The following is a 21,422-nucleotide window of genomic DNA, read 5'->3' on the forward strand; positions in this document are numbered from 1 at the left end:
TCAATGACGGTGTGAACTTGGGAAGTTGCCGGTAGCTCCCTAAGCCTCCGCTTTCCCAGCCAGCTGTGCAGTGAGGAGGGGGATAGCACCTCCCGCGAAGGCCTCCGCGAGGGGTTCGAGAACACACGCTGGAGCCCTGAACTGGCGGCTGATGGCTTTCGACATCGGCAGTCGCTGGGTGGCCGGGCTGGCGGCTGGGTCTCGAGCGTTGGCCGGTGCTCGTTCACTGCTCCCCTTTCCACGGGGCGCGGGCCTGCGGCAAACGGCCTCAGCGGCAAACGGGACGCGGAGCTCGTGGCCAGCGAGCGAGCATGAGTCGCCCGATTATACAGACTCTACGGTTTGCTGTCTTTGATTTAGCAGGATTATAAACAGTTTGAACAGGTAATCTCTCTGGAAGAGCCCTACGGAGACCACCGGGGTGGGGGTTACCCAGCGGCCTCTAGCTCTCTCCTCTCTTGGAGGGAACCCTGACTCCAGAGAATTCGAACCTCCGCCTAGTTGACTTGCTTCCCTGCCGGGCCATGTGGCCGGTCACCTCCTGCCTTCCACCCTCACCTGACACGGGCAGCATGGGGGGAAAGATTGCTTCCAGTTGGTCGGCTTCCAGGTCGAGCATGCTCGGACAGCAGCGTGCTCTCAAACAAGCATTGCAGAGAAGTGCACGTGGAACATTGACCCTGGCCCCGGAAGCCAGGGCAGTTCGGCCAAAGCGATGAAGGAGGTGCTGGCCCCATTATGCCCACCGTGGATGATATTCTGGAGGAGGTCAGCGAGTTTGGCCGGTTCCAGAAGCAAGCCTTCCTGACCCTGTGCCTGCTCTCAGCTGCCTTTGCCCCCATCTACGTGGGCATCGTCTTCCTGGCCTTCACCCCGGACCACCGCTGCCTGAGCCCCGGGGTGGCCGAGCTGAGCCGGCGATGCGGCTGGAGCCTGGCGGAGGAGCTGAACTACACGGTGCCCGGCCCGGGGGCCATGGGCGAGGCCTTCCCCCGCCAGTGCCGCGGCTATGAGGTGGACTGGAACCGGAGCGCCCTCAGCTGCGTGGACCCTCTGGCCGGCCTGGCCACCAACAGGAGCCACCTGCCGCTGGGGCCCTGTCGCCACGGCTGGGTGTACGACACGCACGGCTCGTCCATTGTGACCGAGGTAAGGGCAGGCCCCGGGTTTGGGGGAACAGGTGGGTTTCAGGGGCAGGGAGGAGACACACAACAAATCCTAGGAGGTTCGGTTTCACATCAGGAGAGAGGGAGGAGAGTTCTGTCGGCTGAGCACTTAGGATGTGCCTGGCTCCATCCTGGGCACTCTGCCTGCTTCTGCCGTCTGGTCCCCCACAGATGCTGGGGGTTCGAGGAGCAGGCTGGAGGGCGGGGAGAACTTTGCCAGCCAGGCTGAGCTGCATTGTTGGAACACGGGCCTACGGGGAGATGGGTTCCTCTTCTTTCTGCCCCATGGCTTCTCCAAGAGCCTGTAGAATTCCCTTGGGGTGCCGTTAGAATGGTGGGTCCCCCTTCCTCCACTCATGTGATAGCTGTGTGCTGGCTGGGGTGGTTCGGAAGCCACCCTGGCTTTGGAGTCAGACTGTGTCAATCCCAACCGTGCCCCAGATCAGCTGGGCATCCCTGAGGATGTTACTCAGCATCTCTGAGCCTCCGCTTCCTCATGGGTGAGCCAGAGATGGCAGTCACCGGCCCCACAGGGTCGGCGAGTTTAGCTGTGGGTGGCAGCCCCACTCTCCGCCTACAGGATGGGGTACTGGTGTCAAAGGGCCTCGCTTGCTGAGTTCAATGGGTCCTATCTGTATTGCGCCTTGAGAATATTTTAGTAAAAAGCCACCAGATTTTTTTTTTTCCTTCGTGCATCTTTTTGAAAATGTTGCATTGTGACAAGTGTGGGCCCTTGGAAATTGGCTCTGAGGTCAATTGTTGAGGCCACAGGCCAGTTTCAGTGTCAACACAACCGAGGTTCTTACTGGAGGAAGGTGCTGGGTCCTCTCCTCTGGCCTGATCAGTACCCCGCGGCGGGGGGGTAGGGAGGGGGTCGGACTGGGGAGGGGGCAGAGCAGCAGTTTCCCCTTTGGGGGGGAACCCTCCTACACTGTTGGTGGGAATGCAAGCTGGTGCCGCCACTCTGGAAAACAGTATGGAGGTTCCTCAAAAAGTTGAAAATAGAGCTACCCTACGACCCAGCAGTTGCACTGGTAAATTGTATTTACCCCAAAGATACAAATGTAGGAATCTGAAGGGGTATGTGCACCCCGATGTTTATAGCAACAATGTCCACAACAGCCAAACTGTGGAAAGAGCCAAGATGTCCATCGACAGATGAATGGTTAAAGAAGAGGTGGTATATATACACAATGGAATATTATGCAGCCGCAAACAGGAATGAAATCCTGCCATTTGCAACAACGTGGATAGAACTGGAGGGTGTTATGCTGAGTGAAATAAGTCAGAGAAAGACATGTATCATATGACCTCACTGATATGAGGAATTCTTAATCTCAGGAAACAAACTGAGGGTTGCTGGAGTGGTGGGGGGGTGGGAGGGATGGGGTGGCTGGGTGATAGGCATTGGGGAGGGTATGTGCTATGGTGAGCGCCGTGAATTGTGTAAGACTGATGAATCACAGATCTGTACCTCTGAAACAAATAATACATTATACGTTAAAAAAAAAAAAAGATAGCAGGAAGGGAAAAATGAAGGGGGGAAATCGGAGGGGGAGACAAACCATGAGAGACGATGGACTCTGAGAAATTGAGGGTTCTAGAGGGGAGGGGGGAGGGGGATGGGTCGGCCTGGTGATGGGTATTAAGGAGGGCACGTTCCGCGTGGAGCACTGGGTGTTATACTCAAACGAGGAATCATGGAACACTACATCAAAAACTAATGATGTAATGTATGGTGATTAACAGAACATCATAAAATTAAAAAAAAAAAAGTTTCCCCTTTGGGAGGAACAGGTGCGGGTGTGACTTGCTTTACCTGCCACCCCTGAACACCTGGTCTCCAAGTCTTCCTCCAGTGACAGACAACCAATTAGACACCTCGCTCTCAGGGACTCAACTGTCCAGTGCTCTGGCTGGGACTCTAGAAGCAGACCCAGACAGGGATGTGTTTGTTCTCTGTGACTGGAGTACCTTAGCTGCTGAACTGATCATGGGCGTTGGGGCGGGGGGGGAGGAGAGGGTTGCGTCTTCTGGAAGGAGGTGGCATTTGAATGGAGCCTCCGGCGGGCGGGCGGTATTCTGAGCAGCAAGGAGCGGGAACAGGACAGACAGGGAGGAGGAACGTGAGCTGAGGCTCAGGGGAGAGGAAGCTTGTGCGACACTGGGGACAATGTGCTGTTACACTGATTCAAATTCAGGTCTCTGTGGAGGGGCGTGGGGGTGAGTGGTGGTGACGCCTCACTTTCCACCAGAGCGCAGCGTCTTTGTGTAAGGTTGCCAGAGAGAAATGCAGGACACCGAGTTAAATTTGAATTTCAGATAAATGACAAACAATTTTTTAAGATAATTATGCCCCACATATTGCACAATATTTGATGCTGATAACCGAGGCAGGGAATACAAATGTTGCATGTGACGTACTAATACTAAAAATGTGTTGTTTATCTGAAATTCAGATTCCACCCGGCACCCTGGGTTTTCTTTCCTAAACCTGGCAACCCTGCCTTCATGCCAAATGAGGAAGTTTGGTCTTGTTTAGGCAGAGGAGCAAGACCTTCCTAGCTAGACTTGGGAATGGTCTGGATGCAGGGTGCTGGGGCTGGCCTGGGCTGTGAGGAAGGGGCCTATCTTGCCTGAGGGTTCCTGGGGGAGGGTGGGCGAGTAGGGCTTCTGAGCCTGAGCCTGGACCACAGGAGAAGGAGGGAGTTTGGGCCGTTTGGGCGGTGGAGGCGCCTGGCAGGGTGGTGGCAGGGAGGGGCAGCAGACACGGAGGGGGAGGGGCAGACGCAAGGGGACTGAGAGAGCTCCAGGACCCAGTGGCTGTCTGTGGCAACAGGGGTGGGCTTCTACGAGACCCTGGACAAGTACTGGCAAGGATTGAGGGGATCCTCGAATTCTCATTCACAGAGGGAGTGGGGAGGAGGTAGCTGTAGGGTAGAGTGCTGAGTGTGAAGGGGGGTTTGCTGGAGACACTGCGCTGACTAGACACAGGGGCTCTAGGGGAGGGGGCCCGGGAGGACTCAGCACTCTCTCCCCATTGCTTTAAACCCGCCTTTGCCTCCGCTCCTCATCCTAAACTGCAGCTTATTCTTGGGGGGATTTGCCTTTCTGCAGAAATAATCTCTAACTTAGCCTTGCCTTGGACATTGGAACTTGCTTGAGGGAGGAGGCTGCTGAGCCAGCTTGTTTGAATATCGCAGCGGCACTCCGCCTCTGTGCTAGGGATGGGGCCTGGGGCTCCGTCTGGGGAAGGAATGTGCACGTTCCCTGACTTCTGAGTCCCCTGCCCTGTCAGCTGCAGCCCCACAGTGGGCTGGGGAGCCCCCTCCAGGCTGGTTAACCCCAGTGTTCCCTGGTCTGGGAGCATGAGCAAGAGAAAGGCCTCAGCCCCAGGTCCCGGGAGCGCTCTATCAGCAGTATCACCGTTTCCAAACTTGTCTCATCCTAGAGATCTCCTGGCTTCTGCTCTGTGATCTGCTGAGACAGGACCCACAGCAGTCGACATTCTGGCAAGGACTCTGGGTGATTCTCGTGATCAGACGAGCTTGGAGAACACAGACTGTGCCTGAGGCCGCAGGCCCTGGCCCTGGCAGAACCCCAGTGGGCGCAGCCACCCATCTAGCGCCCCCTACTCTGCGCCACCCCAGGCTTTCCTGAGGGCTGGGCCTGTCTTCCTGGTGTGCACAAATGTGCAGGGGGGACAGTGGTTGGGTGTGAGTTGGGGGGTGCACAGTGCATGGCAGGTGACTCTAGACACAGATCTTGAGCGTAGTGGGGGGCAGAGATCTCCGCAGGAGGTGGTGGTGGCAGGTAAGGCCAGATGCGCCTTCCTCCCGCTCTGTGAGCGCCCTGGGCATTTCAGGAAGGGGGGCAGGGACATCTTACAGACACACTCATGGCCAAGATTAGAACCAAAGACAAAAAACGGTGCCCTGCAGCTTTGGTGGAAATCTGGCGCACATAGATTGTGGTCTTGGACAGTTGAGTAGAGGCTACAAAAAGACAGTTGGGCAGGTGGACATGCGGACTCTGGGACAGCCAGATAACACCCAAGAGTGATTTGTCCCTCAGTCTTCTAACGGCAGGGCCCAGGGCAGCCCGGGAAAACCAAAGAACCACGGAAGCCTCGCGGGGCCGGTGTGCTTTCAGCCGAAGGGAGTGAACATTTGGGTTGGTAGAGGGACCGCCTGAGATGCTGAGTGGCATCTTGTCGGGCCTCCCAGAGCTGAGCCACTCACGGGAGCAGACCGCGGGGTCTGGGCAGCAATAGCAGGTGTAGGACAGGCTCAGGATTCGCTTCTGAAAATCAGGTGGTGTCCCAGAGTGCTACCTAGATTTTATTTTAAAAAAGTGCTCCTGTCAAGGAAGTAAGCAGCCAGTTGGAGAGAACCCCAGGCTGACGGAGCCCAGAGCCCTGGGGCCCTTAACAATCAACCCCTGAGCCTGGGGACGGGGGCATGGTGGGGGAGGCCCGGTTTTAACTGGCAACCTAGAGATTTGCGGACGGTGGTGTGTAGTAAAACCTCTATCCTACAAGGTAAAGGGTTTGTTATTTACCTAAACCATTCTCACAGGACTTCTCCTCTCCGTGCTCACACCAGCTCTGTGAATGGGACAGGACAGGCACAGTACACACAGTTCAGGCTGGGAAACTGAGGCCCACCTGCTGTCACATCTGGTAGGGGGAGCCGTCAATCCAAAGTAACTAGAGTGGGACAGAGGGAGAAAGGAAGGGTGTGCCACAGGCCACCACCTCGTCAGGGCTGTGCCAGGAACGGGGATGACGTGAGGGCCCCAGCTGTGGAGCTCCACGCCTTACTTCTTCCTTCTCTGTGCCCCGAAGAGGAAGTGGGACCCTCCTCCTCCTCCTCATGGTGCCCAGGTGTGTGCCCCCTGCGGTGGGGCTTCCCCTGAAGCACGACAGAGCCCTTCCCCAGGCAGATCTGTCCTGCCTTTGCCCCTGTCTCCCTCCTGCCTAGTGCCTCCCCTCTCTGGCTCTGGGCACGGGGCTCCCTCTGAGTCTCCGGCCACCCTGGACCCCGCACACGGGACACCAGCGCGCATGGTGCTCCCTCCAAGCCCCCTCCTTGCCCATAGTGTCTTTGCTCAGCCCCTCCCCGTGGCCACTCGCAGCCCCATCCGCCATGCAGAGTCTCCAGAATTATCGGTGGACTTCACATAATTAAATATATAATTAACAGGGACTTAATGGATGGCTTTTGACCAGTTCTGGAAATCACGTTCGATTTATTTTGCTACATTTCTGTCTTTAGGAAATTACTGTGCTGTACTTCTTTTTAGAAGACTTATCTGTTGGCCGTGTTGTCTTTCAATAACGACTGGCAAGGTCAAAGCTCTTGACAGTAGTGAGGGTAGAGCAAAGATATTAGGCATATAATGGTAGTAGCTGAGATTCTCCAGAAACCTGGAATTTGTCTTATGAAACTGTGGCAAGAGAAAATGATGTGAAACCCATGGGGCTATCACACTTCGTGGTAAACATTTACTTTGTCTGGAGAGAAGACGGAAGGGACGGTTTGACTTACAAACAGTCTTGTGTTTTCGGCCCTTCTGACCGTGGTGTGACCCGCAGTTTAACCTGGTGTGTGACGACTCTTGGAAGGTGGACCTCTTTCAGTCCTGCGTGAACCTGGGCTTCTTCCTGGGCTCTCTGGGTGTCGGCTACATTGCAGACAGGTACGTAAAGTTCATTCTGACTAAACGCAGCGGCGATGCCGTGAGGAGAATGCATCGTAGGGGACAGTGGTGGAAGCATCCGGCCGGGTGAAATCTACTGCAGATGCTGATGGGGAAAGACACGGTAGCTAGTGCTTTGGACTGGGGTAGGGCAGCGCAACGGAGTATGAGTGGGGATCTAGGATGGATTTTGGGGGTCAGAACTCATGCAGATTGTATAGCTGGGGTGGTGGGCTGAGAGAAGGTGGGGACAAAGCCAGGGTTTATGCATGGAGCAGATGGGTGAGGTGAGGGTAGGGCCATTTTTTGAGACAGGACGGAGGAGGTTAGCAGCCTTTGTTGTGGGGGGAGGGGGTGGGGAGCCATCAAGAGTTCTGTCCTGGTGGGGTGAACATGGCGGCTATGCTAAGCATGGCCCAGGTGGCGCAGAAGAGACGTCACCTAGGGAGGTGGATACGTGGGTTGTGCTCAGAAGAGAAGTTTGTGCTAGAGATAAATATTTGGGATTTGTTGGCGTTTAAGATAAGCTAGCGGAGTGTATAGAGGCTGGTAGGGAAGGAGCTGCTGGCAAAGGAGGTTTGGAAGAAATGGCAGGGAGGTAGAAAGACAACCGCTCTTCCGGGAGAGCGTGAAGCTATAGAAAACACGACGGGACTGGCCTGATGGGTCCAAACCTGTGGACACGGCGCCATGACGACCAGTGACAAGGATGGTGTCAGGGGAAGGCTGAGGGAAAAGGAGAGAGGAGAAAGTAGAGTTTGTGTTTGTGGACAACTCTGTAAGGCAAGTGGGCCAGGAAGGACAGGGGACAGGCAAAGGGTCCAGGATGGCGGTGACCGCAGCGTGGAGGGCTTGACGGAGCAACGGGGCAGTGGAGGGGCTGGGCCCCAGGGGAGCAGGTGAAGCAGCCTTTGGTCGGAGGCACAGGAGAAAAGATGGAGGTGGACACAGATGACATTCGTTCTGATTGTTCTGAGGTGACAAGGTGTGAGCGTCTGACAGAAAGTTCCTACATTAGTACAGGATGAGGACGTTCACTGGCTGCTGTGGAGGCACGCTGGGGCGGAGTGCGGGGCTGGCGGTGAGAAGGCAAGGGGTAGGGGGATGAAGGGCCCTGGGATGGAGTCTAGGAGGCAGGGGGCAGGGAACACAGAGGTTGCAGGGTGGGGCGATCTGGGGGTGGAGACCAGGTCGCTGTGACCGTGCAGGAGGTTGGCCCCTTGCTTCCTCGAGTAGCCACCAGAGTGAGGGATCAGGTTGGAAAAATGGAGTCAGTGAAGCTCCCTACCGGGATGAAGAGTTAGCAAGTGATTTGCCCATTTCATTCATGGAAAAAGGAAAGGGAAACAATCCTCAACTGTTATACCATTAGAACTGAATATTTTCCCAGAAAAGTTTCTGAGGCTGCTGATAAGACTAGCATGTTAATAATAATACAGTCTGTCGGGCGATGAGAGGGGGCACACGTGGGAACCTGCAGAATCCCCAGGGGAACCCCCCCCCCCGGCTGAGATGCCAGATGCCCGAGAGCATCAGGATTCTGGCTTCCTCCTTACAGTGAGTTAATGAACCTCAGAAGGGTCACTGTTCCCTGAGGACCACACGGTTGGGCCCTCAGGTCCCGGGGGCAGTCCCTTAGGACAGCAGTGATGCATGCCTCCCGATCGAAACTGTTGCTGTCCCTTGGTGCCCATTGGACCCCAAATACTCAACACCCCCCCCCCCACTTCCCTGTCTCCTTGCATCTGAAGGTTTGGCCGAAAATTATGTCTCTTGGCCACCAGCCTCATCAGTGCCGTCTTGGGCGTCCTCATGGCTGCGGCGCAAGACTACCCATCTCTGCTGCTCTTCCGCCTGCTGCAGGGGCTGGTCAGCAAGGGCAGCTGGACGTCTGGCTATGTCCTGAGTAAGTGTCTGCTGGGCTGAGTTCCCGCCAGGGCAGGTGGGTGGGTGGGCAGGTGGAAGGGGGTGGAGCCAAATTGGAGTTGGGATTTAGGGGGAGAGGGGACATTTGCGGGGTCTAGAGAAATTCTGCTCGCTCTAGTTGTATGTGATTGTCTGTCTGACCGGGCAGGGCACGACGTGGGGACAGCCTCCCTCCCTCCCTCCTTCCCTCTCTCCCTCCCTCCCTCCCTTCCTTCCTTCCTTCCTTCCTTCCTTCCTTCCTTCCTTCCTTCCCCCGAAGGCTTGCAAGTCACATACTCCCTGGGCCTCCCCTGGGAATATTGGTCTCCTTTATTGGCTTCTCTTCTCCCCAATCCCTCAATGTGGCAGGACCCAGGACTTTGTCCTCCCCGTCCCCAAACCTGCTCCACTTGCAGACCCCCACCCCAGCCCCCAGTCAGTGACGTGCCCTCTGTCCAGCCACTCAGGCCAGAGGTCTGGCAGTCAGCATGGCCCCCATTTCTCTACGCCTGCTTCTGGCCCCTCAGGGGTTCTGCTGCTGGCTTTCACAGCGCACACGTGTCCACCATCTCTCCTCCGCCCCTGCCCCTGGGCCCAAGCCAACACTGTCGCTTCTCCTCCACCTGGGTCCCCAGTCTCAACTCAGTAGTGGACGTGGGATTGTGTTGCCCCTCTGGGCCCGGGCACTGCACTTCATGCAGCACAGACCAGCCTCCGTAAGGCCCCCAGGACGGCCTGGCCCCGGGCACCGCCCCTCTCCCTGGTCCTTGGCTCCCACTGCCTGGAACTTCACCCTTGAGGTTCACCCCCCCCCCCCGCACTGCTCTCTGAAAACCTGCAACCCCTTCACCCTCCACTCTCCCAATCCCCTTCCACCAGTGAACTCTCTGTCCCCCCGTGGCACGAAGTGCATTCTGGTCTGACACACAATTTACGCATTTGCTGGGTGTGCCCTCTGCCCTCTCTCATGAGGATGTGGGGTTATGAGGGTACGACTCTGCCCGTGGGGCTGATGACACACCCCAAACGCCCAGAGTGGTGCTGGGTCCCTGGTAGGCACCCAGGGATGCTTGTTAGATGAATGTGCGCTCCTGGGGCCGTGAGAAATCTCACAGCTCAGTCTGGAGTTTGTCGGGGCAAAGCCCTGGGGAGGAGAGGGGGCCCTGTGTTCAGGCATACCGGACCCTGAAGCACCCGGAGGACACTACAGACGGCAAGTGGGGTGGTTAGCAAAGGAAGAGCTAGAGAGAAGCTGGGACCGACAGCCAGGTGCATCTCAGGGAGGCTTGAGCTGAGTAGCATCAGCAGGACGAGGGGAAGGAGCCTGGGGTCAGGCAGGCAGAGGCAAGGTGCAGGGGCTTGCCCGGGGGGAGGGAGGAGGGAGGAGGGAGGCCACGGGGAGCACTAGGAGCCCCAGTGGTGACTTATGTCCTGTTTCAGTCACAGAGTTCGTGGGCTTGGGCTACAGGCGAACAGTGGCGATCCTCTACCAGATGGCCTTCACGGTGGGGCTCCTGCTACTCTCAGGGGTGGCCTACGCCATCCCTCACTGGCGGTGGCTCCAGCTGGCCATCTCTCTGCCCGCCTTCCTCTCCCTGCTCTGCTACTGGTCCGCGGGTCCTCCCCGGGGCCTGCTCCTCTCCCCACCCCCGGGGCCACGCTCGGTGAACTCCGACTGCCTGCTGCTCGGTGACCACACAAGCCATCCCCCAAATGGCCACGGTGGCCACACACTCGGGCACAGGACTGCTTCTCCCCTTTGTGCCATTTGGGGTGTTCTAATATTACAGGATGGCCCCCGCTACATGGGGAGCTACCTTCAAACAGAGCCTCTCTCAGTTTGCATCCGTTTAGGTAGAGGGGCAATGCTTCAAGTCAGATAGGAAGCCACCCAGCCACACAGTAGGCATTTGCTGTTTGTTGAATGAATGAATGAACGAATGAATGAGTGAATGAAAGTTCTCGGGGAATGTGCACATTAAGCCATTGTGAGACAAACCAGTCCCAAGATGAGGTATTCATGTTACTAGCGGAGAGCACTTGGCAGGGTCCCAAGGGATAAGCAGCTGGGCAGCTGAGTTTTGAGTTTTGATTGTGGGCCAGGGAAGGGGCGCAGAGAGGGCTGTGGAGAGAAATATCTCATCCCTGCACGTTTCGTCACCATTCTGCTAAGGACAAATTATCGGTGGGTAGCACTGAAGTAGACCCAGTCTCTCTAAACCAGGGCTTGCCGCTGGGAGCGGTATGTCTGTGGTCAGGACGAGCCTGCTCTCCCCCATCAGGGTGAAATCTGGGGCTCCCCAGTGGGGAAGGACGCCCTGGTGAGTCTCGCTGGCTGGGCAGGGTGGGCCTATGCCTGAGTGTTTTCAGAAGACCGCATGCCAGAGATTCCCAATCTTCACGTTGTAACATCCTTACCCGGTTTGAAATGGACCGCATACTATCTGTTTATTTGGTTTTGGAGGTATTTTGATATCTTGTTCAACAGCCCTTGTATGACACGGAGACACCCTGCTGTCACACAAGGGTTGGGGGGCATATGGAGCATCGATTCTGTGCAAGGAGTTTCCAGGGGCCGGCAGAGAATGGGACCCCGGCTCCGTGGAATGAAGGCCACAGAGGAAAGCAGCAGTTCCCTTTTTGACCCTAAATCTTAGCAGGTGGCACTGAGAGTGTGAGGGACCCATAGAGCTCCTTCGTGGGCAACCCTGAGCCAGCACAGGATGACCCCAGGTCCTCGTCCACTAGCTGCTTGAGGAATTGCAGTCCCGAAGTGAGGAGGGTGGGTTGCTTGGAGCAATAGCACCACTCTGACCAGGGCTTACCATCAGACGTGCTCTGGGGAAGCCACCACGTAGTGACGTCTGTGTCTGCAGGTGTGTGCCCGAGTCTCCCCGATGGCTGCTATCACAGAAGAGAAACACTCAAGTGATAAAGATAATGGACCATATCGCCCAAAAGAATGGGAAATCGCCTCTCGCTGATCTAAAGGTGACAAACTAGCAAGGGGTTTCTCGTATCACTGAACTTTGGGTTGGGTTTATGATTTAGAAAATGCTTCCGGGGCTGCCTTGAGGAGCAGGAAGTCCCTGGAAGAATTTGGGGTGATGAGCGCTGAGCACAGGAATGGGTGGGGTGGCTCTGAGGGCCTCTTCTGCTCCCCCCAGCTTGGATGCAGCTGATGCTCTGACTCCCTCCTAGATGCTCTCTCTCCAAGAGGATGTCACTGAAAAGCTGAGCCCCTCCTTTGCAGACCTGTTCCGCACGCCACACCTGAGGAAGTACACCTTTATTCTGATGTACCTGTGGTAAGGGGCCTTTCCTGTACCTTCCCCCAACGGAATCGGGGGCTTACCCGGGCACTGGGCTACTCACCCACGTACCCTGGCCCACCCCCAGGGTCTGCACCCCTCTCTAGGCTGCTCTCTTGTAGCCCCCTACCCTGTTCCCTCAGAGGACATCCAGCCAGCTCCCCGTCACCCGGGCTTTGTCCTTGACATTCAGTAGCTCCCCCAACCCCCGGGGCTGAGTGGCTGGACTGTGGGCTCCCCCCGTTAGCTGGAGCCACTCTGCTGCTGGTACACTCGTTTCCGCTTCCAGCAAGGTTTTACTAGAACCAAGGGTCCAAGCTAGTAGGGTGATGCCTGGTACATGGTAGCCCTGCAAATATTTGCTGAAGGTTGAATAAATAACCACGGTTCTCCAGAATCCATCCCAAGTGCTGGAGATGCCAGCCAGGCTCACCATGCCCTCCCTTGGCCCCACCAGTCACCTGCCATGTCCCCGTGTTGGCCCCAGAGTCCTGCAGCCAGCGCACGATGGGCCCCGGGGGGCCTTTGCAAACACCCCAGCTGCCTGGTGCACTTCATCCCCCTCTTTACTTCCTCCCCTTTCCACTCGCCTCCCCCACTGCCAACCCCTAATGCACTCCTCTGGCGGGGGGGGGGGGGGGGGTGTTTTTCCCCCCCTTTCCCCCCCCCCCCCCCCCCCCCCCCCCCCAATGCCCCCCCCTTTGGGGGGGGGGGGGGGGAATGCTTTGACTCCTCTGCTCTCACACCCCTGCACCCACTCCCCGGGCCAATTCTGCTCTTTTTTGAAAGGTCACTCCCCTGTCCACATCCTCTGCTGGCTTCCTAACAAACTGAGGATAGAACCAAATCCCTTTCTGTGGCCTACAAGGAGCTGACCCTGGACACCCCTTCCCTCCACCTGCTCCTTCCTTCCCAGCACTTTCGGGCCGCGTGACTCCAGACAGCTCTGTATTCTCTCTATGACTCAGTTTCCTCGTCAGCAAGTAGGGGTAATGGTAGTACCCCACCCCCCACCCGCGTGTTGGTAGATTCATGAGGTAATTTGTGTAAATGGCTTAGAACCAGGGGCTCAGTACGACCGGCTACTATTTTAACGTGTACATGCAATTCATGGGTTCTGCCAAAAGATGGCAGGCCTGCACATTTGTTAACTGCTTTTTGACGAAAAAATCAAGCTTATACATTCTTTTCTCTTAAATCAATCTCTTTATCGGTAAGATATGAGTGTTCCATTTTACTGGGGCAAAGAGAGGGCGTGGTGAGCCTTTCGGAAATCAGGAATGATTCAGGACTAGAAACAAGAGCATCCCAATGTTTTTCTGTGTGCAGCTTTATAGAACGAGGGAGTCTATTGATGAGAACCATCAGTTGTGATCTCTGTTTTGGAGCTGATGGACAATTTACGTGCTGGGATAAGACAGCAACCCCTTATCAACCAAAATCTCTTCTCGCAGTGTAAATACCAATATAATGATCAAATGTTTCTAGCCTCCAAAATGATACGTCACCCAAAAAGACACATGGGACCCTCTGAATTCTCCCTGAGTGACTTGGCGGGTCCCCACTGGTCTCTGTGCCGTATTCTGTACCACTGCTATTCTTCCCTGGAATACGGGTGGAGGGAACTCAGGTGGGCCACAGGGTGGAGGGTGGAGGGGAACAGCGCTGTTGAAGCAGGAAAGACTTGGCGGGCACCTGCTCTGCTGTGCTTTGCGGACTTGACCTTGGGAAGATGATGATGACGCTGCCAATCATCGCTCATCTTCAGCAAGTGCTTTCTACGTGCCCAGAACCACACCAGGCACTTACTGTGGGACAGGGAGGGGGTGCAGCGAGGGCTGTGGAGAGAAATATCTCATCCGTGCGCCTTTCGTCACCGTTCTGCTGAGGGCAAGCCTGATCTGTAGGTGGCACTGGGGTGGGACACAGTGAATAAAGGCTGGCCTCTAAGCCTTATACATCTGTGGTCAGGACAAGGCTGCTGTCCCCTTGTGGGTGTGGAACAAGGGGCTCCCCCGTGGGAAAGGACGCTCTGGCTGAGACTCGAAGTTTGGGCAGGATGGGACTGTGTCCGAGTGTTCTCGGAAGACCTTATTCCATTTATTGATGAGGGAATTGAGGCACAGAGGGCTTCGTTCAGTTATTCAAGGTCACACAGCTCACACAGCAGTCTGATTGCTGAACCTGCTCACTCCGCGGTGCCTTCTGCCCATCCCCTGGTAGCTGCTGGGGCCTCAGGGTCCTCGTTTGCCATCTCGAGGACATGTCGTTATATCCTGGAAGTCACTATGTCACACCAATCCTGAGAGGAGCTTCTCCCTGAGCGCCCCTCTAGGACAGCCTTCCTGATTTTTATCATGTCGCTCCAGGACATTCTAAATCGAGGGACACCTGTTCCTCTCCAGCTCGTAGGGACCTTTGTCCTCGCTGGACAGGATCTTAACTCTCTCCCATCCCACAGACAGGAGCCTCTGCCTGAGACTCTGCTTCTCCTCTGTGCTCAGGTTCACCAGCTCCGTGCTCTACCAGGGCCTCATCATGCACGTGGGCGCCACGGGGGGGAACCTCTACCTGGATTTCTTTTACTCTGCTCTGGTTGAATTCCCGGCGGCCTTCATCATCCTCGCCACCACTGACCGCTGTGGCCTCATCCGCCCCTTGGCCGCGTCCAATCTGGTGGCAGGCGCAGCCTGCTTCGTCATGGTCTTTCTCTCACATGGTGAGTCGTGCGTTCCCCTCATCTTCTAGGTAATCAAATTATCGATCTGAAATTCAGATCGAATTTGAGAATAGTGTTTCAGGTCCTGGATGTGCCCCTCGAACAAGAACAAAGACAAAGACAGGGTGTTATCTTAGTCTACAACTGTGTTGTTGTTTTTTTAAATTTTAAATTGCGGTATAACATACACAACAATGAGCAAATGACAAGTGTACAAGCTGATGAATGTTTGCGTGTGAATATATCTGGGCACCATGACCTAGATCTATGGAACATTTCCAACACCTCAGAAGGTTCCGCTGTGTTCCCTGACAATCCGTACTGAGCCATCCTGTTCAGATCACCACTGCTCTGACCTCTGTCACCGAAAAGTAATTTTGACTGTTCTTGAACTTCATACAAAAGGAACCATAGCAAAAGTACCCTATGTCTTTGTCTGGCTTCATTCCCTCATTCCATCCGTGAGATTTGTCCATGTTGCCACACCAGAGTGTGGTTCATTCTCTTTCACCACTGGGCAGCATTCCACCGCACGAATCCCATGCTACTATTGCCACACTGACTGACACTTGTGTGGTTTCCAGCGTCTGCCTGCTGGGATAAGCTGCAGGGAATGTTCCGGCACATGTCTCTTCGTGGGCATAGACTCTCATTTCCCTTGGGTACAAATCTGTGAGTGTGTTTGCTGGGTCAGGGGCGGCATCTATGCAGCTCTAAGTCGATACAAGCAGGTTTCCAAAATGACTGGACCGACGGACACTCCCATCAACGATGCCTGAGCGTTCCAATTGTGTCACGTCCTTGCCAACACTGGGTATTGCTCGTCTTTTTGACACCAGCTGTTTTGGTGGGTGTGTGCTTTCGTCCGTGGTTCTTACAACCCAAGATAATCCAAAGCAGAGTAACTTTAGTCAGTTTTAATTTGAGTTCACAAATTGCCTTTCATATTTGTCACATTTGGGAAGATGGTTGAATAAGCACTAGGTACATTTGCTATTTCCTCAGTTTGTATTGCTTGTGCTCTGGCCCTGTGGGTTAAATGAGTTGTTTTGGTAAGCGTTTAGGGAGAGGGTACTGTGGGAAGTGTTTTCTGAAATCCGTATTCTCAAGAACCAGGCTGTATAGATCAGGCTGAAAATAAAAAGACAGCTCAATTTTCTTCTCTCTCCTTGCACGGTGAGAACAAAGAAGACAGGGAAAGGAACGGAGTCTATCTGAAATAGATTTTACCCACGATCTTCCCCATCTCCCTATTTCTGGAATCCTGGAAAGACGAATGGGAGGATTTTTTTTTTTTTAAGTAACAACACTAGGTGCAGAGGAGGAGCCCAAGGTCTGAGAGTGTTCAGTTATCACGGGTGCAGATCTCGCCCATGCTGCTCTCTGGCCCCATGCGGCCCCCCCCCCCGCCCCGAGGGCCCTCTTCCCATCCCCCACCCTCTCCACTTGCCTCTACTGGGTCCTTGTCACATTAGATGATAAACACTCACTCCCTCCTCCAGGAAATATTTCAAGTACCTTCTGTGTGGCCAGCATGCGTCTAGACCCTGGGATCTCAGCAATGAGCAAAGCAGAGAAATGTTCTTCCTTCACGGAGTTTACGTTCTAGAGGGAAAAAGCGAAGGTGAAGCATGGTGGGCATTAAGCCTTTGTGTGGCGGTCAGGGGCGGCCTTAGGAGACCTGAGTGAGGGCAACGAGCCGTGTCACCATCTGGGGAACGTAGATGGTGGGGGGATCCCCGAGGAAGGTGGAGCTGAGCATTCAAGGGGCAGCCGGAATTCCTGTGTCCGAAGTTGGAAGAGCAGGGCAGGGGCCGGGGGGACAGAGGTGGGCTTAGCAGGAGGCAGCCTTGGACGGTATCCCCAGTGTGGAAGGGAAGCACTGGGGGCTTTGGGCAGGGATGCTCCCCGCGGTCCCTCTGGCTGCTGAAGGGAGTGGTGCCCCCAGCGCCGAGGGGGACCAGGGCGGTAGAGCCGTTCGCCAGATTACAGACCCCAGCGTGTGTACACACGGCCCTCCCTGCAGATACTGTCTGCGTGAACTTCCTCATCTTTTGTCTTTAGGGGGCTGGGGGTGTCCATGATTAACGGCTTGCCTTGGGCTCTCCACCTTGTGGAGAATGAGTTGGACCTGGCGGTGGGCTCATTCCTAAGGCCCCCCTGTCCTCTCTCCTGGGAGCCTCCTGCTGGTGGAGGGAAACGAAGCATGTCTTCCATTAGCAGCCAGTATCTGGGGACAGGGGTCAGGATGACAGGACGTCTGTGACCTCAGAGGCTTTATTAGTCACCTGGCATGTCCCAGGAGCCACTTGCTTGTTAGTGTGTGGGGTAATCCAGGTGGAGTGTGTGATGGGGCCCGATTCCTCGATCGGTCCTCAGTAGGCGGAAGGCTTCCTGGACCCTCATGTAATCGGGAGCCCCAGAGCTGTCTGCTAAGATGAGTCAAGGGTTTGTTTCCCTCGTACTTGCATCTGAGACTATCCTGAAAGGTGTTTTGTTTAAGAGAAAAGTGTGTTTGGAAGTGAAGGCTAGACTGAGGATTAGCAATCTGGTCCGTCAGCTCCCAGACTGCTGCCTAAGGGGCTGCATTTATTGTGGACCTACTGTGTCAGGTGCTAGCAGCAACATTACTGCATAGGAATTAAAAAGCCAACGTTTCTGGAGTGGTCATGGCGGACGCTTGACATATATCGTCTCAGGGTCCCATAACAACTTACAGGCTGGCTCTGGTGCTTCCCATTTTACAGCTTTACAAGGCCCAAAGAGGTAAGTCACTAGGCTGACCGGAGGCAGATCCCAAAAGCATGTTCTTTCCCCTTCATAAAGGAACCCTCCCTGCTGTGTCATCATCAGGTTCTGAAACCTCTCAGGCCTCAGGTTCCTTATCCCAAAATGAAAGCGTTCGACAAGGCAGTCTTTCTGGCTCCTCCAGCTCTGAAGTCCAAGCTTCCTACCTTGGCTCCTCGAGGAAGGGAACTCCGTGGGCACAGTCCCCACGTGAGTTCCCCACCTCCGTGTGTTTCCTGTGCAGATCTACACTGGCTAAACATCACAGCGGCTTGTGTTGGCCGAATGGGAATCACCATTGTGTTCCAGATGGTGTGCCTGGTGAACGCCGAGCTGTATCCCACGTTCATCAGGTGGGTGCACAAAGTGGGGGGCGGCGATGTGTGGTTGGGTCACCACTGTGACACAGCTGGGCACCAGGCAGGCTCCGCGAGGACCAGCATTTTCAAGACAGTTCCTCAAGGCTCCCCCAAAGGTTGGTCCATTTAGACACTGAGGTGGGGGGGTGGGCATCAAAGAGAGGGTCAACACCTAATTACGGGAGAGAATGTGAAATGGGAAGGTTGGAGTAGAGTGTGCAGCGGGCAAGCACGAGAGAACAGGCATCGGCATGGAGAGGGCCCTGGGCAGGGACTGCAAGACTGAGCTTCAGCCCAGCCTTCAGCTCCAACTAGTTGGGTAAGTCCAGCAACTGAACTGACACCTGCAAACATAACGGACTTCAACAGAGTTCCGACTGGTACAGTGACACACAAAGCATTTCTAGACATCTGCCATTTCACCCCTAATGTCACTGTTATTTCCATTTTACAGATGAGGAAGTTGAGTTTCAGAGAGGGAAAGAGAACTTGCAGGAGACACACAGCCAGAAAATGGCAGGGCATCTTTCTGTCCTCGAAGCTGGGCTCTTCCCAGGATGACACAATCCTTTTCTGTAAACTTAGCAACAGGCCTCGAAGACTTATTATTTTTAAAGATTTATTTATTTATTTTGGGGGGGAGAGAGAGAGAGAGAGAGAGAGAGAGAGAGCTCACATGAATGTGGGGAGGGGCAGAGGGAGAGAGAGAAAATCTCAAGTACGCTCCTCACTGAGCGTGGAGCCTGGCGGGTGGGGAAGGGGTGCTCAATCCCACAACCCTGAGATCATGACATGAACCAAAATCAAGAGTCAGTTGCCCAACGACTGAGTTACCCAGGCTCTCCAGGCCTAGAAGACTTATTGTTTAAAGTCAGGTTTAGACCCAAATTCACTGTAACATGAAGTTCGCTGAGTTTTGATTATATGTGTATTCATTTACCGGCCATCACAATCAATATGGAGATCTTTCTATCGCCTCCAAAGGCTTCCTCATATCCCTTTGCCGTCAATCCCCCCCTTCCCTATCTCCAGCACCTGGCAACCACTGCTCTGATTTCTCTCCCTTTGGTTTTACCTTTTCCAGAATGTTATGTATATGAAGCAACATGGCATGTATGTAGCCTTGTGTGTTCGCCTCCTTTCACTCAGCATGATGGGGGCTGATCCACGTGGTTGCAGGTGTCCACGCTCTGCTCCTTCTGACTGCTGAGTGGTATTCCAATGTGTGAGTGCTGTACCATGATTTGCTTACCCATTTGCCAGTTTATTGGCATTGACTGTTTCCAGTTTCGAGTGATTATAACATAGCTGCTCATAAACATTCAGGTATGGGTCTTTGAGTGGATATATGTTTTCATATCTCTTGGAGTGGTTCATATGGTGTGTGTTTAAATTCATAAGAAACTGTCAGAATGTTTTCCAAAATGGCTGCACCGTCTCGTATTCCACCAGCCACATGTGAGAGATCAGGTTGCTCAACATCTTGATCAGCACTTGGTGTTGTCAGTTTTTTATTTGTCTAAGTGTTTCTGGGGCGTAGTGGTATTATTACTGTGACTTTAATTTACATTTGCCTAATTACCAACAATGTTGAGCAACTTTGTATGTACTGATTGCCGTCCTCATTTTAGGGGACTTAGTTTTAAATGAAGATTGTTTTTATTGTAAAAGTAATTAACCACTTTATTTAAAGTTTTAATTCTGACCTTTGTTAGAATTTGGTATATTTCCTTAAACCCTTTTTTCTGTCTGTATTGTTTCCCATTCCTCATGCCATCGTGCTAGTGGTTTCTAAGAAATATTCCAGGTCCCCAATCTCTTAGCTACACAGCAATCTGAGCCCCTCAGTCAGCCGGAAGATGCAAGTGTGGTTCGGATTTACTCTTCTCTTCCCCACCTGTTCTTCATTAAAAGGCCCTGTCTAATACTCTCAACTGTAAAAGGTTGCTTGGACTGAGTACAAAGAGATGAAGGCAATTAAAGAGAAAATCTTCTACATTTGGCAGTCCTGAGCCCAGAGTCTAAAATAGTTGGGCCAAACAATTCCATTGTCATGGTCACCGGCCCCAAGGGACTGACTGAAAATGTAAACTGTCAAAGGTACTGAGTGCCTGCTCCTATGTGGAAGAAGGCCAAGCAACCCATCTCAAGATCAAGCCCTTGACCATTTGTGCAGAGAGCCTGTTGATGAGGATTCTCAGTAACTAGGAGCAGAAGCCAGATGTTGAGAAACGACTTTAAACATGATCCACACACACACAGCAATAAGACAGTCATGAAAGTACTGGCATTTTCACTAAACGGAATCGAATCTAAATCATTAAAAAAAAAAAGAGGATTATTTCAGTTACTTTATTACTTTACAAGGACTACAAAGTCAAAAAATTACTATCGAAGCCATTTTGACTGTGCTTCTTATTCACAGGAGGTATTAGAAGTGAAGAGTATCCTCCTTCTAACACAAGGCACTGCCTTGTGTTGAGAACTGTCTCTCCTTTTTGTCTCCTCAGTACGGCATGAACTCCCTGAGAACAGGAACGATGTACCATACGTCTCTGTGCCTCTGCACCTGTTCTCCAGCTGTGCTAAGCAGTCACTAAGGGCTCGTAGAACGGCTGAATGAATCAAGCACCACAACACTGTGAATTTTACATAAGGGAACCAGTTCCCTACTTCTTCTAGCTTCTGTGTGCTTATTCAATTTTTTTACTTTTTTAAGATGTAGTTTCTTAAAATAATAAAAAAAAATGTTTTTTTTTTTTTCCATTCTCCTCTTGGAAATCACACTGAAACTATTAGAAGAATGAGAATAAAACCTGCAAATGCCAGCTTTGAAACGAGGGTGATCCTGAAAGACAAGGTGTAAGAAGAAGGGCGGCCTAATGCAGTGAGGTTTCAGAGGGTCTGGAAGATTCCAGGGATGCACAATGTGACAGTAACTCGTGTACAAGGCCAGTGGTTTTCCAAAGTAGGAAGCATACCTGGGAGGGTATAACCCACGATCCCTTGTTTGCAGTAACAGGATGGATATAGGGTCTGGAGACATAGGCTCCATTCGCCGAACACTGGGAGGCTGAAGGTGAAGCCGGGAGAGTGAGGCCAGGGGAGAACCTTCAGGGAGCTTGGGGATAGCTGTGTGCTGCAAGCAGGGCGGAGGAGAGAGACCCTGCATGGTGAGGAATTCTGCACTGTCAACCCCTGTAGATTGAGAGTGAGAGACGTTAAAGCATCTGATCACATACAACCCTGGTCAAAAAGAGAATTTTTACTAGCGTAGAACATGATCTGGCCCCTCCCCACAAATTCTTCTGAGATGGCTGACACAGGAAGAAATCACGGTATTAAAAGATGAATAATAAAAAAGTAATTCACCCAGTTATACAAATACATCATGAGAGAAAAAGAGAAAGGAACCGGAAAAGCAAATGACAGACGAAGAGTACACTCTAAAAAAATATTGTCACAAAAGAGATGA

The 21,422-nt window shown here is 53.5% G+C and overlaps 1 protein-coding gene and 1 long non-coding RNA gene across 9 annotated transcripts in view; one reads left to right on the forward strand and one right to left on the reverse strand.

Moving 5' to 3' along the window:
- The first annotated feature begins 674 nt into the window (after nucleotides 1–674).
- LOC112819391 (solute carrier family 22 member 1) overlaps nucleotides 675–21,422 on the forward strand; it is a 28,845-nt gene continuing 8,097 nt past the window's right edge. For 2 of the 5 annotated variants that reach the window (XM_073894182.1, XM_073894183.1), the window contains exons 1-8: nucleotides 675–1,149; nucleotides 6,763–6,866; nucleotides 8,618–8,772; nucleotides 10,212–10,380; nucleotides 11,648–11,762; nucleotides 11,973–12,079; nucleotides 14,587–14,801; nucleotides 17,734–17,941. In XM_073894182.1, coding sequence (XP_073750283.1) covers nucleotides 739–1,149; nucleotides 6,763–6,866; nucleotides 8,618–8,772; nucleotides 10,212–10,380; nucleotides 11,648–11,762; nucleotides 11,973–12,079; nucleotides 14,587–14,801; nucleotides 17,734–17,941 — 1,484 coding nt within the window. In that variant the 5' untranslated portion in view covers nucleotides 675–738. Of the gene's footprint in view, nucleotides 1,150–6,762; nucleotides 6,867–8,617; nucleotides 8,773–10,211; nucleotides 10,381–11,647; nucleotides 11,763–11,972; nucleotides 12,080–14,586; nucleotides 14,802–17,733; nucleotides 17,942–20,457; nucleotides 20,939–21,422 lie in introns of those variants that run through there. The other 3 variants (XM_025866431.2, XM_025866432.2, XM_073894184.1) reach the window with 2 other exon arrangements.
- On the reverse strand, nucleotides 6,839–17,561 carry LOC112819392 (uncharacterized). 4 transcript variants are annotated; one of them, XR_012378637.1, is made up of 6 exons: nucleotides 16,898–17,561; nucleotides 16,320–16,406; nucleotides 15,225–15,829; nucleotides 14,654–14,847; nucleotides 11,597–11,675; nucleotides 6,859–6,972 (listed from the first exon to the last, which is right to left on the reverse strand). It is a non-coding gene; the product is annotated as an uncharacterized lncRNA (long non-coding RNA). The 4 variants fall into 4 exon arrangements; XR_003206839.2 differs by lacking the exon at nucleotides 11,597–11,675 and having other exon boundaries at nucleotides 6,839–6,972; XR_012378638.1 differs by lacking the exons at nucleotides 6,859–6,972; nucleotides 11,597–11,675; nucleotides 15,225–15,829 and having other exon boundaries at nucleotides 14,769–14,898.

This window comes from Callorhinus ursinus, unplaced genomic scaffold, assembly GCF_003265705.2.
Source record: "Callorhinus ursinus isolate GAN/ISIS: 27379988/994484 unplaced genomic scaffold, GSC_fseal_2.0 scaffold6, whole genome shotgun sequence".
In the NCBI taxonomy this organism is placed as follows: domain Eukaryota; kingdom Metazoa; phylum Chordata; class Mammalia; order Carnivora; family Otariidae; genus Callorhinus; species Callorhinus ursinus.